The 14,897-nt window shown below is 41.6% G+C and overlaps 2 protein-coding genes across 2 annotated transcripts in view; one reads left to right on the top strand and one right to left on the bottom strand.

The window, feature by feature from the left end:
• Positions 1 to 13,537, bottom strand: part of LOC306981067 (RPA-related protein RADX) — a 91,165-nt gene extending 77,628 nt beyond the window's left edge. Inside the window, exons 1-3 of the mRNA XM_079580615.1 lie at positions 13,448 to 13,537; positions 11,377 to 11,476; positions 9,308 to 9,500 (exon numbers count right to left, since the gene is read on the bottom strand). Of these exons, the coding sequence (XP_079436741.1) occupies positions 9,308 to 9,500; positions 11,377 to 11,476; positions 13,448 to 13,519 (365 nt within the window). The 5' untranslated portion in view covers positions 13,520 to 13,537. The remainder of the gene's footprint in view (positions 1 to 9,307; positions 9,501 to 11,376; positions 11,477 to 13,447) is intronic.
• LOC306980373 (uncharacterized protein) lies at positions 6,602 to 7,875 on the top strand. Its single transcript, XM_079579727.1, has one exon. It carries the CDS (start codon positions 6,630 to 6,632, stop codon positions 7,845 to 7,847), a length of 1,218 nt encoding a protein of 405 aa, XP_079435853.1. The 5' UTR covers positions 6,602 to 6,629; the 3' UTR covers positions 7,848 to 7,875.
• Positions 13,538 to 14,897: the final 1,360 nt, after the last annotated feature.

The raw sequence follows: 14,897 nt of genomic DNA, 5'->3' as shown, positions 1-14,897 counted from the left end.
TAGCGTCTCCCACAGCTCTATAGCAGTAAGCTAGCGTTAGCGTCTCCTACAGCTCTATAGCAGTAAGCTAACGTTAGCATCTCCCACAGCTCTATAGCAGTAAGCTAATGTTAGCGTCTCCCACAGCTCTATAGCAGTAAGCTAACGTTAGCGTCTCCTACAGCTCTATAGCAGTAAGCTAACGTTAGCATCTCCCACATCTCTATAGCAGTAAGCTAACGTTAGCATCTCCACAGCTCTATAGCAGTAAGCTAATGTTAGCGTCTCCCACAGCTCTATAGCAGTAAGCTAACGTTAGCATCTCCACAGCTCTATAGCAGTAAGCTAACGTTAGCATCTCCCACAGCTCTATAGCAGTACGCTAACGTTAGCATCTCCCACAGCTCTATAGCAGTGAGCTAACGTTAGCGTCTCCCACAGCTTTATAGCAGTAAGCTAACATTAGCGTCTCCATAGCTCTATAGCAGTAAGCTAACGTTAGCGTCTCCCACAGCTCTACAGCAGTAAGCTAACGTTAGCGTCTCCCACAGCTCTATAGCAGTAAGCTAACGTTAGCGTCTCCACAGCTCTATAGCAGTAAGCAAACGTTAGCATCTCCCACAGCTCTATAGCAGTAAGCTAACGTTAGCATCTCCCACAGCTCTATAGCAGTAAGCTAACGTTAGCGTCTCCCACAGCTCTATAGCAATACGCTAACGTTAGCATCTCCCACAGCTCTATAGCAGTGAGCTAACGTTAGCGTCTCCCACAGCTCTATAGCAGTAAGCTAACGTTAGCGTCTCCCACAGCTCTATAGCAGTAAGCTAGCGTTAGCGTCTCCTACAGCTCTATAGCAGTAAGCTAACGTTAGCATCTCCCACAGCTCTATAGCAGTAAGCTAATGTTAGCGTCTCCCACAGCTCTATAGCAGTAAGCTAACGTTAGCGTCTCCCACAGCTCTATAGCAGTAAGCTAACGTTAGCATCTCCCACAGCTCTATAGCAGTAAGCTAATGTTAGCGTCTCCCACAGCGCTATAGCAGTAAGCTAACGTTAGCATCTCCCACAGCTCTATAGCAGTAAGCTAATGTTAGCGTCTCCCACAGCGCTATAGCAGTAAGCTAACGTTAGCGTCTCCCACAGCTCTATAGCAGTAAGCTAACGTTAGCATCTCCACAGCTCTATAGCAGTAAGCTAACGTTAGCATCTCCCACAGCTCTATAGCAGTAAGCTAATGTTAGCGTCTCCCACAGCGCTATAGCAGTAAGCTAACGTTAGCGTCTCCTACAGCTCTATAGCAGTAAGCTAACGTTAGCATCTCCCACAGCTCTATAGCAGTAAGCTAACGTTAGCATCTCCACAGCTCTATAGCAGTAAGCTAATGTTAGCGTCTCCCACAGCTCTATAGCAGTAAGCTAACGTTAGCATCTCCCACAGCTCTATAGCAATACGCTAACGTTAGCATCTCCCACAGCTCTATAGCAGTGAGCTAACGTTAGCGTCTCCCACAGCTCTATAGCAGTAAGCTAAAGTTAGCGTCTCCCACAGCTCTATAGCAGTAAGCTAGCGTTAGCGTCTCCTACAGCTCTATAGCAGTAAGCTAACGTTAGCATCTCCCACAGCTCTATAGCAGTAAGCTAATGTTAGCGTCTCCCACAGCTCTATAGCAGTAAGCTAACGTTAGCGTCTCCTACAGCTCTATAGCAGTAAGCTAACGTTAGCATCTCCCACATCTCTATAGCAGTAAGCTAACGTTAGCATCTCCACAGCTCTATAGCAGTAAGCTAATGTTAGCGTCTCCCACAGCTCTATAGCAGTAAGCTAACGTTAGCATCTCCACAGCTCTATAGCAGTAAGCTAACGTTAGCATCTCCCACAGCTCTATAGCAGTACGCTAACGTTAGCATCTCCCACAGCTCTATAGCAGTGAGCTAACGTTAGCGTCTCCCACAGCTTTATAGCAGTAAGCTAACATTAGCGTCTCCATAGCTCTATAGCAGTAAGCTAACGTTAGCGTCTCCCACAGCTCTACAGCAGTAAGCTAACGTTAGCGTCTCCCACAGCTCTATAGCAGTAAGCTAACGTTAGCGTCTCCACAGCTCTATAGCAGTAAGCAAACGTTAGCATCTCCCACAGCTCTATAGCAGTAAGCTAACGTTAGCATCTCCCACAGCTCTATAGCAGTAAGCTAACGTTAGCGTCTCCCACAGCTCTATAGCAATACGCTAACGTTAGCATCTCCCACAGCTCTATAGCAGTGAGCTAACGTTAGCGTCTCCCACAGCTCTATAGCAGTAAGCTAACGTTAGCGTCTCCCACAGCTCTATAGCAGTAAGCTAGCGTTAGCGTCTCCTACAGCTCTATAGCAGTAAGCTAACGTTAGCATCTCCCACAGCTCTATAGCAGTAAGCTAATGTTAGCGTCTCCCACAGCTCTATAGCAGTAAGCTAACGTTAGCGTCTCCCACAGCTCTATAGCAGTAAGCTAACGTTAGCATCTCCCACAGCTCTATAGCAGTAAGCTAATGTTAGCGTCTCCCACAGCGCTATAGCAGTAAGCTAACGTTAGCGTCTCCTACAGCTCTATAGCAGTAAGCTAACGTTAGCATCTCCCACATCTCTATAGCAGTAAGCTAACGTTAGCATCTCCACAGCTCTATAGCAGTAAGCTAATGTTAGCGTCTCCCACAGCTCTATAGCAGTAAGCTAACGTTAGCATCTCCACAGCTCTATAGCAGTAAGCTAACGTTAGCATCTCCCACAGCTCTATAGCAGTAAGCTAATGTTAGCGTCTCCCACAGCGCTATAGCAGTAAGCTAACGTTAGCGTCTCCTACAGCTCTATAGCAGTAAGCTAACGTTAGCATCTCCCACAGCTCTATAGCAGTAAGCTAACGTTAGCATCTCCACAGCTCTATAGCAGTAAGCTAATGTTAGCGTCTCCCACAGCTCTATAGCAGTAAGCTAACGTTAGCATCTCCCACAGCTCTATAGCAATACGCTAACGTTAGCATCTCCCACAGCTCTATAGCAGTGAGCTAACGTTAGCGTCTCCCACAGCTCTATAGCAGTAAGCTAACGTTAGCGTCTCCCACAGCTCTATAGCAGTAAGCTAGCGTTAGCGTCTCCTACAGCTCTATAGCAGTAAGCTAACGTTAGCATCTCCCACAGCTCTATAGCAGTAAGCTAATGTTAGCGTCTCCCACAGCTCTATAGCAGTAAGCTAACGTTAGCGTCTCCCACAGCTCTATAGCAGTAAGCTAACGTTAGCATCTCCCACAGCTCTATAGCAGTAAGCTAATGTTAGCGTCTCCCACAGCGCTATAGCAGTAAGCTAACGTTAGCGTCTCCTACAGCTCTATAGCAGTAAGCTAACGTTAGCATCTCCCACATCTCTATAGCAGTAAGCTAACGTTAGCATCTCCACAGCTCTATAGCAGTAAGCTAATGTTAGCGTCTCCCACAGCTCTATAGCAGTAAGCTAACGTTAGCATCTCCACAGCTCTATAGCAGTAAGCTAACGTTAGCATCTCCCACAGCTCTATAGCAGTACGCTAACGTTAGCATCTCCCACAGCTCTATAGCAGTGAGCTAACGTTAGCGTCTCCCACAGCTTTATAGCAGTAAGCTAACATTAGCTTCTCCATAGCTCTATAGCAGTAAGCTAACGTTAGCGTCTCCCACAGCTCTACAGCAGTAAGCTAACGTTAGCGTCTCCCACAGCTCTATAGCAGTAAGCTAACGTTAGCGTCTCCACAGCTCTATAGCAGTAAGCTAACGTTAGCATCTCCCACAGCTCTATAGCAGTAAGCTAACGTTAGCATCTCCCACAGCTCTATAGCAGTAAGCTAACGTTAGCGTCTCCCACAGCTCTATAGCAGTAAGCTAACATTAGCGTCTCCTACAGCTCTATAGCAGTAAGCTAACGTTAGCGTCTCCACAGCTCTATCCTCGAAACATCAACACATCGTTATAGTTCCTTTACTTTGATGTGAAAAGGTTTTGTCTGTATTTTTTATAATATAATAAGAACTGTTAAACTTTTTTGAAACTATTTCAGTTTGTGCAGGACTATCGATGCTTCTGAACATATTAACACACATTAAATAAAATACCGCGAAAAAACTGAAAACCGTGATCATTTTGGTCACAATAACCGTGAGGTAAAATGTTCAGACCGGGACAGCCCTAGTTCGGATCCTAAAGGCTGCAGACCCTGGTGTAACATGAGGTCAGCAGGGGGCAGCAGAGGGAGGGAGGGGTTTCCACACACAGCTATAAAAGTGAGTGTGAGTCTGTGTGAGGCCAGAGCAGGACACGGAGCAGCTCCACAGTCTGTGCGGGTGAGTGAGATCTAAGAAAGATCATTTATTTCCTCAAAGCTCCTGTTACTCACGTCTTTCTAACTGTGGAAGGAAAAGAGTTTGTCTTTCAGTTTGTTGGACAATTACACATTTGTAAAAAAAAATCTTCATTGTAAAGTCTTTGTAGTGATGGTGAACAGGCAGCTGGTGTTGTTTACATTAGAGAGAGTTTTTTTTCAGCAGAAAGTTGTAAGAATTCATCCCTGTGAAGAACTGGGATGTTATAAATGTGTGAGGAAAGTCATGAGGCTCTTTCATACTGTCTCTCTGAAGTTTTCAAGTTTATTTAGTTTCTGTTACTATTATAGACTAATATAGACACTTGAACCACAGCTTTAGTCTCCCAAAGCTTCTTTAGTTTAGTCTGGCTCAGGCACAGAGCTGAGGGGGGAGGGGTCACATGAGAGATAAGAGAAAGTGAAGGTTCAAACCAGCTCCAGCAACGTTTAACTTAAAGACTTTGTTGATTTTGTTTCTAATCGATGAAAGAGGCAGCGGCACATTTGAAGCCGTCCAAACTCTTTCCTAAGTTTCTCAAACACATTCCTCACATCTCAGTTCTCCCCAGGACGAGCTTGTAGTGAGACCCGTGACCTTGGTGTCTCGTCTCCATGGTAATGTGAGGAAAACATTTGTATCTGTTTGATTAAAACGCATAAAACCCGGTTGGGAGCAGAAAGACGTGGCCTCGGAGTAATGTTTACTTGTGTCATTGTGATATAAAAGTCCTGTTTGGAAAATCACTGTCAGATGAACATTACAGGCCAAAAGTCTGGAGACGCTTTTTTTAGGAATTGTTTTCTCTTTTATTTCAAGACCATTTACATTGTAGGCATTCATTTATGAAAGGACACGTATGGAATTATGTTTAACCACCCGCCAAAACCAAGTGCATTCTCTCCTCTTTGCCATTGTCCTCACTTTTTATTTCCCTTATGTGTTTTTGCCATTTTTAAATTACTTTTCTGCTGGATTTTTGTCTCTTTTTTGCTGGATTTTTGTCACTTTTCTTCAAATTATTCGAATTTTTTTGTCAAATTCTTTTTCGTCATTTCCATCATTGTTTTCGTCTCAGTTTTGTCGCTATTTTCACACCTTTTTTCCAGAAGCTTTTGGATTGGGGTAAAGCTGGAGAAAATGTGCTCGGTTCAGGTGGGAGTTAAGGGGTTAATAAACAGAGACATAGAAAATCTTAATCCAGTAAAATCCAGAAGATTCACGTCAGAAAAACCCACAATACTACATTAGATCTACTATACGAGTTTTATGCAGATTTTTTTTTTTTTTCACATTTGCAAAGATTCCATCAAACAGAAAAAATAGTGGACATTTTTATATTGTAAGTAAAATTAGACACAGGCTTTTCTCGAAGTATTTTAAATATGTAGGAGAAAAATAGTGAAGCAGGTTTAATGCAGGGTGGAATTATATTGAATGTTTTTTAATGACATTTAAGGCCTTCACTTCATTTAATGACTGTAATGAAAGGTGATATTGAAATGATTCACATGTTACATGTTTAAAAACACATTTCACAACTTTCAGGGGCCACACGGTCTCTGTAACATCAACAACGAGGCGCGAGTTCACCAGCTCTGACCAGCTCTAACCTCTACATTGTTTTCTCAAAGTGAGTGATGTTTTCAGGGTTTACACTGTGGGCAACTGTCGATATGAAGCAGAGGATTCAATCTGGAATCATTTCACCAAACTGTGCTGTAACAAGCTCCTACATCACAGAGCGCATTCACGATGAAAGGTTATGTTTGTGTTCATTTGATGTGAGCTAGTTGACATTATGAATTATTGTTGGTAAAATGAAAAGATAATGGGGTCAGAGGAGGGGGCTCAGTGGGCCGGGCCCCACATACAAACACACCCCAGCATAAAAAAATAAAATAAAAAAAAATCTAATTCTGTCTCAGTCAGAACAGAAAGCACAAAATGTCAGTTAATATACATGTATTTCAATCTTGGTGAGGAGTAAAACCATTAAATCTAACACAATTATTGAACAAAAAAAGCAAAAGGCATAAAGATATAGTTTATTGTGATTAACTAAAACGGTCACATCATATTTAATCACAATAAACGACCGCCCCGGGGTCTCGCTAATGGTCGGTGCCTTTGTGGATCTTCACAGGATCAAGGTTGACTAGTTGCCCCCCCCTGTTCTGGAGGATCAGGCTTTTCCTCATGTCTCTGATTAAATGACCTTAAACTAAGCTATGATTGAACCTGGACCTGGAGCCACAGTTTAACTCGTGTCCTGTTTGTGTCTGCAGAGAAATGGAGTCGGCTCAGCCTCTGCAGACTCCCCACACACAGGGCAATACACACCACTGTGACCAGAGTGGGAAAGCTGTCACTGCATCCAAACGTCTGAAAAACCACACAAAAGAGAAGAGACGCCATGAGTGTGACCAGTGTGGGATAACAGTCACTTCATCCCATTCCCTTGTTCTACACATGAGGATCCACAGTGGAGAACGTCCATACAAGTGTGACCAGTGTGACAAAGCTTTTGCTCAGGAAGGCGGCCTCAAAAGACACATGAGAGTCCACTTCCCTGGAGGAAAAACACTCAGCTGTGATGAGTGTGGGAAGACATTTAGTCATGACTCAAATCTCAAGCAACACAAGAGAATCCACGCTGGAGTAAAGCCGTACAAGTGTGACCAGTGCGGGAAAGCATTCACTTTTTCACAGCATCTTGAATGCCACATGAGGACCCACACTGGAGAACGACCCTACGTCTGTGAGCAGTGTGGGAAAGGGTTTGCTCAAAGTAGTGCCCTCGGACAACACATGAGGATCCACAGAGGAGAGAAGCCACACAGCTGTGACCAGTGTGGAAAGACCTTCACTGTGTCAAGCCACCTCAAAGAACACATGAGGATCCACACTGGAGAAAAGCCCTACAGCTGTGAGGAGTGTGGGGAGAAATTCCGTTACCACTCAAATCTCAAGAAGCATCAGAGAGCCCACGACGGAGTACAAGCACAGCATGAGTGTGACCAGTGTGGCACAACCTTTGCTACATCAGAGACGCTCAGGAAACACATGAGGATCCACACTGGACAGAGGCCGTACGTGAGGTGTGAGGAGTGTGGGAAGGGTTTTGTTCAGTCTGCCGGCCTCACAACACACATGAGGATCCACACTGGGGATAAACCATACAGGTGTGAGGAGTGTGGGAAGAGTTTTGCTCAGTCCACTGGGCTCACAACTCACATGAGGATCCACACTGGAGAAAAACCATACAGCTGTGATGAGTGTGGGAGGAAATTCAGAGGACACTCCAGTCTCGAGGTACACAAGAGAACCCACGATGGAGTAAAGCCGTACGAGTGTGACCAGTGCGGAACAGCCTTCACAACATCAAGCTACCTCAAAACACACATGAGGGTCCACACTGGAGAAAAGCCCTACAGCTGTGAGGAGTGTGGGGAGACCTTCCGTCATTCACAGAGTCTCAAACACCATCGGAAAGTTCACACCAGATGAAAACCTTAGGAGAGAGACCAGTGCGATCAAATCTTCTCCTCTGTAACAAAACCAGAGAGCTCCTCATGCTTTGACGATATTTGTAACTATGGGCCTGAGGCGGAGTCAGAGCCAACAAGATGCTTCACTGAACCTACAAACCGTACTGACCAAAACGTTTGCAGATTGTGGTCAACAGGTTCAGATGAAAACCAGATGATTCTAAACTAAACACTTTTAAATACATTTGCAAATACAATATGGGACGAAATTAATTCATTTCTATGTTCATGTTTTGTTGATTATGATGATTTTGTGTAACTGTGAATTACCTTAGTTTCGTGGGTCTTAGCTTTCAAATACACGGGCCTATAGGCTGTGAGCTGCAGTCGAGAAGCTTTTAGATTTGGGTCAAGCTGAACTAGAGAAAATCCACTTGGTTAAGGAGGGGGTTAGAGGTTAAGTCACGATTCATGTGTGTGACTTTAACCTCTTAACTCCCGCCTGAACCGAGAGGAGCTTTTTCCTCACGTCATCACATTTTTTTTCCATAATTTTTTTGTTGGGTATTCAACTCAGTTTTGTAATTTTTTTGTCAAATTTTTATCACATTTTTGTAATTTTTTCATCATTTTTTTGTCAAATTTTTATCACATTTTTGTATTTTTTCATCACATTTTTGTAATTATTTCATCATTTTTTTGTTAAATTTTAATCACATTTTTGTAATTTTTTTGTCAATTTTTTTATCACATTTTTGTAATTATTTTGTCAATTTTTATTATCAATTTTTTGTCATTTTTTTATTCACATTTTTATCACATTTTTGTAATTATTTCATCAATTTTTTATCAAATTTTTGTCATTTTTCTGTCAAATTTTTATCACATTTTTGTAATTTTTTTTGTCAATTTTTTTGTATTGTTTTGTCATATTATTGTAATTATTTCGTCAATTTTTTAATCCATTTTTTATCATTTTTTTGGTCACATTTTTATCACATTTTTGTCATTTTTTTAATCAAATTTTTGTAATTATTTCATCAATTTTTTGTATTTTTGTAATTATTTCGTCAATTTTTTATCACATTTTAGTCATTTGTTCGTCAATTTTTTGTCCATTTCTTGTGACATTTTTGTGATATTTTTGCCACTTTTTCATCAATTTTTCGTCACTTTTTTTGTCACATTTCCATCATTGTTTTCGTCTCAGTTTTGTTGCTTTTTCACACCTTTTTTTCCAGAAGCTTTTGGATTGGGGTAAAGCCAAACTGGAGAAAATGTGCTCGGTTCAGGTGGGAGTTAAGGGGTTAAAGACCTATTAAATTTCACACTGTGATTATGACACGTCTGAGCGTCTGTTTCTTTAACATCATTCTCACATCTGTGACATTATAAAATCCCTGTTATTGATGTTTTTTCTACATGTCCACACTGGCCTGTAGCTCATAACTACACCCTGGAGTTACTGATAAAGCTGACCTGTCCGTGTGGTGGGCAGCGTCCTGGGCCGACTCTGGGAGCTGTAGTGCCAGGCAGGTCCTGAAGGTGGCGCTCTTTACCACGGCTCCGCGGCGAAGAACGTGCTTCTCCACCAAGTCGTTCAGAGACGGATCCAGCGAGACGCGAAGCAAACAGTCGCCATCGAACAGCGTCAGGTCGTACAGGTCGGAGCCTAGAGGGAGAAGAAAAAGCATCAGCTGACTGAGTGGGCGGGGTTTAGGACGTGGAGGAGGAGTTTATTATCGCTTTAAAGCTTATGTAATGACATCGTGCTTCGTGTTTGTTCTCCCTCATGGACAAAGCTCAGATCTGAAGTTCACATCTTTTCCTTCTTTTACTTTTCATGTAGTTTTAAGGGGTTACACGCGCCGGGCCTCCCCATTCAGATAAAAATAGTGTGATTCATGTGTCTGAGATGTATTGGACAATGTAACTCCACCTCTATATGTAATATGCTTTGGAAAACTAAATAAAAGGCTGTGCAGAAAATAACTCTTTGAGAATGGCTGCAGGAGAACCACACTGCGTATTCGCTACAAAAAGTATTCAACTAGATCAGTATAAACATCTCAATTTGAGCACAATAATCCAAATCTTAGTTGTTTTGACGAGTTAAGAAGTTCTTGGGCATTTGTCCTGGATTATTTCACTTGTTCTGAGATGTTTCTGACTCGTTTCGATACATTTCGTCCTTATTTCAGGTCATTTTCTTTGGTCTTCTTCTTATTTCAAGCGAGATTTACCCTAGAACTGGTCTGAAATGTCCTCAAACAAGCAAAGTAAACTTGGTCCGATCAGGAAAAGTGTCTAAATGAGTGAAAACCGCTCAAAACAAGAAACATTTCCTCAATTCAAGTCATTTAAGCCAATGCTTGATATTCACTTTTTGCTGCGTGACTTGTAGAGCTGCAGAGAACAGTTGAAGAAGCATCGATAACTTGTGAACGATGCCTTTTACGTGCATCGTGCCGGGCTGTGATAACAAGCAGAAAGTATATTGTGTAGTAATGTTTCACAGATTTCCAACTCACCCCGGACGACGACACAGGACTCAGGAGCTCCACCATGAGGTAGGAATGTGCGGCACTTTCCCAAAATATATTTTCTGCTTGTTGTAAAAGGCTCTGTACAAGTCACACAGCTTCTATTGACGGAAGTGAGCGGGGAAGTCTTTAGGAGTTACTGCGCGGACGTTTTGCTCCTGTATCATTACGCCTCACAATATAGTTCCCCTTTTTATCTGCTCATAAAATCGACATGTTACATTTCTGTGTAAATATACTTCGCATGAAAACACTTCACGTAACTTTATTTAAATAGGGAACACGTGGAAGAGCTTGGTAGCTTCTATCGTGAGCTTTTTTGGAGCTATGTGACATGTGGGAGAGGCTGCGTATGTGCTCCGTTTGCCTGGCAGAGCGCACGGACAAAGACCAGACGGGGATATATTAACTTGGCTAAGTCTAGGTAAGAACATATCTTGGTATGTAAAAACGGTGGCCTATTCCTTTAACCCTAATTTTCTGACAGGAGTCCACCAAGATTTGATTCACATTTCTAGGCTCATTTTCATTTAGTTTTAGTGTAACATCAGTCAGAATGTTGGAACGCTGCTAAAATCCGACACACCTCACCTTAAAAGCAGAAAGACTTATCCAGGCTGGACTCCCTGTTGAATCGTGTAAACCAACAGTAGAATATCTCAAATACTTTTCCTTCTTTTTACCCATACAATGTTTCTGGCATGAATACACAACACCCTTGTGCCACAGTATGTTATAAAACATGTGTGTGGGAAGATATTAATCCATAACCATAAGAAAAGATCTAAGCTTTGTTTCTCCTGATCCATCAGGTCAGAGAAAAATGACTCGCCGAGCGTCATTCGCTGGTGTCAGAAAGTGTGAATGGGGCTCAGACTCACCGTGGAGGACACTGTGAGCGCTCCGTGTGGTCTCACTGGTGTCAGACTCACCGTGGAGGACACTGTGAGCGCTCCGTGTGGTCCCGCTGGTGTCAGAAAGTGTGAGTGACGGGCTCAGACTCACCGTGGAGGACACTCTGGGGGAAGCACAGTGTGGAGCTCTGGTCTCTGGTGTAACGATCCACAGACACGACCAGCAGCTGTTCACGGCACACGGCGGGAGCCTGGCAGACAACACGCAGGGGAAACAACATGAGGAGCACTACAATAAAAAAGTGATAAAAGGTCACACAAAACGTCACAAAAGAGCAATAAAAAAAAAGCAAAAATGGGATTTTGATGAAGTACTTTGTAATGGGTGGATTATCTCGGGTAAAAATCCCCCGGCGTTAGTGATGGGGTTTTGGATTTGGGCGACAGAGTTCCAGGGTTAACCTGATCGTTTTCCTTGCGTTTTTGCCATAACTTTTTTGACAGTTCTTTACTTTTCTTACTTTTTCATCGCTTTTTGTTACTTTACTGTTAATGTTGGGTTGCTTTTTGTTGTGTTTTAATCTCATTTGTGTTACTATTATGATGCTAGTTTTTTTCAAGAAGCTTTTGGATTTAGGCAAAGCCAAATTGGAGAAAATGTGATCAGGTGGGGGTTAAGAGGTTAACCTTGGCTTTTGTAATTAAACTGATAATATGTACCACTTGTTTTTTTTATTTATTTAAGTCTTTTATTTTCTAATTCTAAAATGTTCGCACAGTCCTTTCTTTCCACATTAAACAAACCTTTCTCCTCAAAGTCGCTTCTCCTTCGCCATCTTTCCTTTACCGTTAAGCTAGCACGCACGCGCTCGCTTCACCGCCCGGAGGAAAAGGAAAAAAATAAATAAAAGATGACACTTTATTGAAAACTTTTCGGGATTAAGGGCAGTAAACCCTTCATTTCACTTAAATATATACATATTTATATATTTAAAAACGTTAGCTGGTTCAATATCATACACTACGACCGTTAACATTACAACAACTTGGACTAACCGTAGCTTTGGAGAGAAAACTCAATAAATATAAATTTTTCATCCATAAAAGTATATTAAAAAATGACATAGTCTTTCCTTCACACATTAGACATACCGTGTGGCTCTGAGTCTGGAAAAATACATTTTGATTCAACTTTTCCCTTCACCGTCCTTTCAGCGCCGTTAAAACAGCGCGCGTGAGCCCGCTCGGTCAAAACCGGAAGTGCTCTTCAAAATAAAAGCGTCCATTTTATTATTTTTTATTTTATTTATTTTAAAACTGTTTGTGCTGCTTAAATTTGATGTGTTTGAGAAAAAATGAGACACTGAGGCTCAAAGGAGAACATTTTTTCCTCGCTTTGTTACCATGTTTTTGTTGCGTTTATTTTTTTGTTTTTATTTTTTTAACGTTTTGTTGTCGCTTTTTTTGTTCTCGTTTTGGTCACGCATTTCTTACGTTTTTGTGACTTTTTTGTCTAGTTTGTGATTTTTTTGCACGGTCATTGTAATTTTTTGTCACGTTTAGGTCACGTTTTCATCCTTGCCTTCACGCTATTTTGACGTTTTTTTTTTTCAAGACCTTTTTAGATTTGGGTTAAGCCGACGGGGAGAAAATGTGCTCGGTTAAGAGGTTAAAAAAAACCAGCGCTTTGACATCTTACCTCTGTGATCGTCATAAAACACTGTTGTCATCATCAAATATCTAGAATGACTAGACTTACTTCATTTCCATAATGTCCTCATTTGACAAGTGAAAACAGGCCAAAATGTCTCCAATAAAACGGCTAAACCCCAAGACAGTGTTGTTTTTAATTAGCCTAAACATCGGCCCGTTACCGGACACCAAAGTGCCTTCTTTAACGGAAATATAACGGCATTAGTGCTTAATTACGAGATGAGCTCCGACATTATGATGAGACTAAAATGTGACCTAAACACTAGAAACGCGTCTTGATTAAATGGAGGAAATATAAGCTGCATTTGATTCCGAAGCATAACGCGGAACTCAAGTGAAGACCCCAGAGTTAAACTGTGCGTTGTTGATTTTGGTGAAGAGTGTCGCGTTTAACTGAACAAGCGAAATCCGCGTTAAATTCCTACAAGAGTGAACGGAGTCCGGCGCGCGCAGCTCGGTTCTAAAAGCCTCCTGATTTTCTGGTTTCAAAATAATGTGAAGGTTCGGACCTGGTTCGGACCCGGCTCTGGTCTGGACTGGGATCGCACCAGGGTTCTGTGGAAGACGCAGCCCGCCGCCATGACAGCTGCATGTAAACACCGCGGTGCACTCTGGGAATCCGAGTCTTTTTTTTTTTTATGTTTTGTCTTTGTTTCTTGATCTGCACAAAATAGCTACGTTTGCGCTCTCGTTCAGGGGCGGACCGGCCATATGTCCTGTATTCTGGAAGAGCACAGAAGGGCCACCAGTCCCGCCTCAACTGAGCTTTACCCAAATCTAAAAGCTAAAGAGAAAAGCATAAAAATAGCGAGAAAAAGAGGATGAAAACAAAACAAAAATGTGCTGGAAAAGCAACAAAACGTGACAAAAAATGTGATGAAAAGGCAACAAAAACGTGAGAAAAACACGGACAAAAAAACTACAAAAACATTAGAAAAACACGGACAAAAAAACTACAAAAACATTAGAAAAACACGGACAAAAAAACTACGAAAACATGAGAAAAACACGGACAAAAAAACGACAAAAACATTAGAAAAACACGGACAAAAAAACTACAAAAACGTGAGAAAAACATGGACAAAAAACTACAAAAAGGTGAGAAAAACACGGAAAAAAAAATAAAAAAAAAGGTGAGAAAAACACGGACAAAAAAACTACAAAAACGTGAGAAAAACACGGACAAAAAAAACACAAAAACAAGAGAAAAACACGGACAAAAAAACTACAAAAACAAGAGAAAAACACGGACAAAAAAACTACAAAAACGTGAGAAAAACACAAACAAATGATAGAAAAAATAGTGAAAAAAACAATAACAAAAATGACGTGACAAAAAGTTTCCATCACTTTTGTAGGTCGTCGCTTTCCTTTGCTCTCCAGCCAAGAAGCTTTTAGATTTGGGTAAAGCCCAGTATTAAAAAAAACATGAATCTAAAAGGAATTCCGTGGAGTATGGTGCACCACAAGGTTCAATTTTGGGACCATTATTATTTATTATTTATATTAATGATTTTGCTTCTGTTTCTACGACCACCTTTCCCGCTCTTTTTGCTGATGATGAAAATAAAAAGTCGACCTGGGGAAAATTCTCTTGGTTAAGGCGGGGGGTTAGAGGTTCACATATGTATTTGTGGAAGTGTCACAATTACGTTAACTTGGGCCAGGCTGGTCAGAGTCCAGGGCTGTTTTTCAGTCCCAGTCCGGCCCTGCTCTCGTTTAACCTCTTACCCCCGCCGGTTTTACCCAAATCTAAAAGCTTCTCGACTGGAGTTTACATTGCGAGTAACGATATCATGAAATTTTCCTGTTTTAACAATGTCACTGAAAGTCAGTATTTTAGCTAATTCAACTCAAAACTCATCTTCATTTACAATAAATTTATGACAAAAACCAGCTGATCTTTTCATGCGCTAGTAGAACACAGAAGGTTTAATTCAGCCCGTTCTGTTCCTTAAG

This window comes from Gobius niger (genome assembly GCF_951799975.1).
Source record: "Gobius niger genome assembly, chromosome: 21".
In the NCBI taxonomy this organism is placed as follows: domain Eukaryota; kingdom Metazoa; phylum Chordata; class Actinopteri; order Gobiiformes; family Gobiidae; genus Gobius; species Gobius niger.
This window is presented reverse-complemented; position numbering and strand designations above follow the sequence as displayed.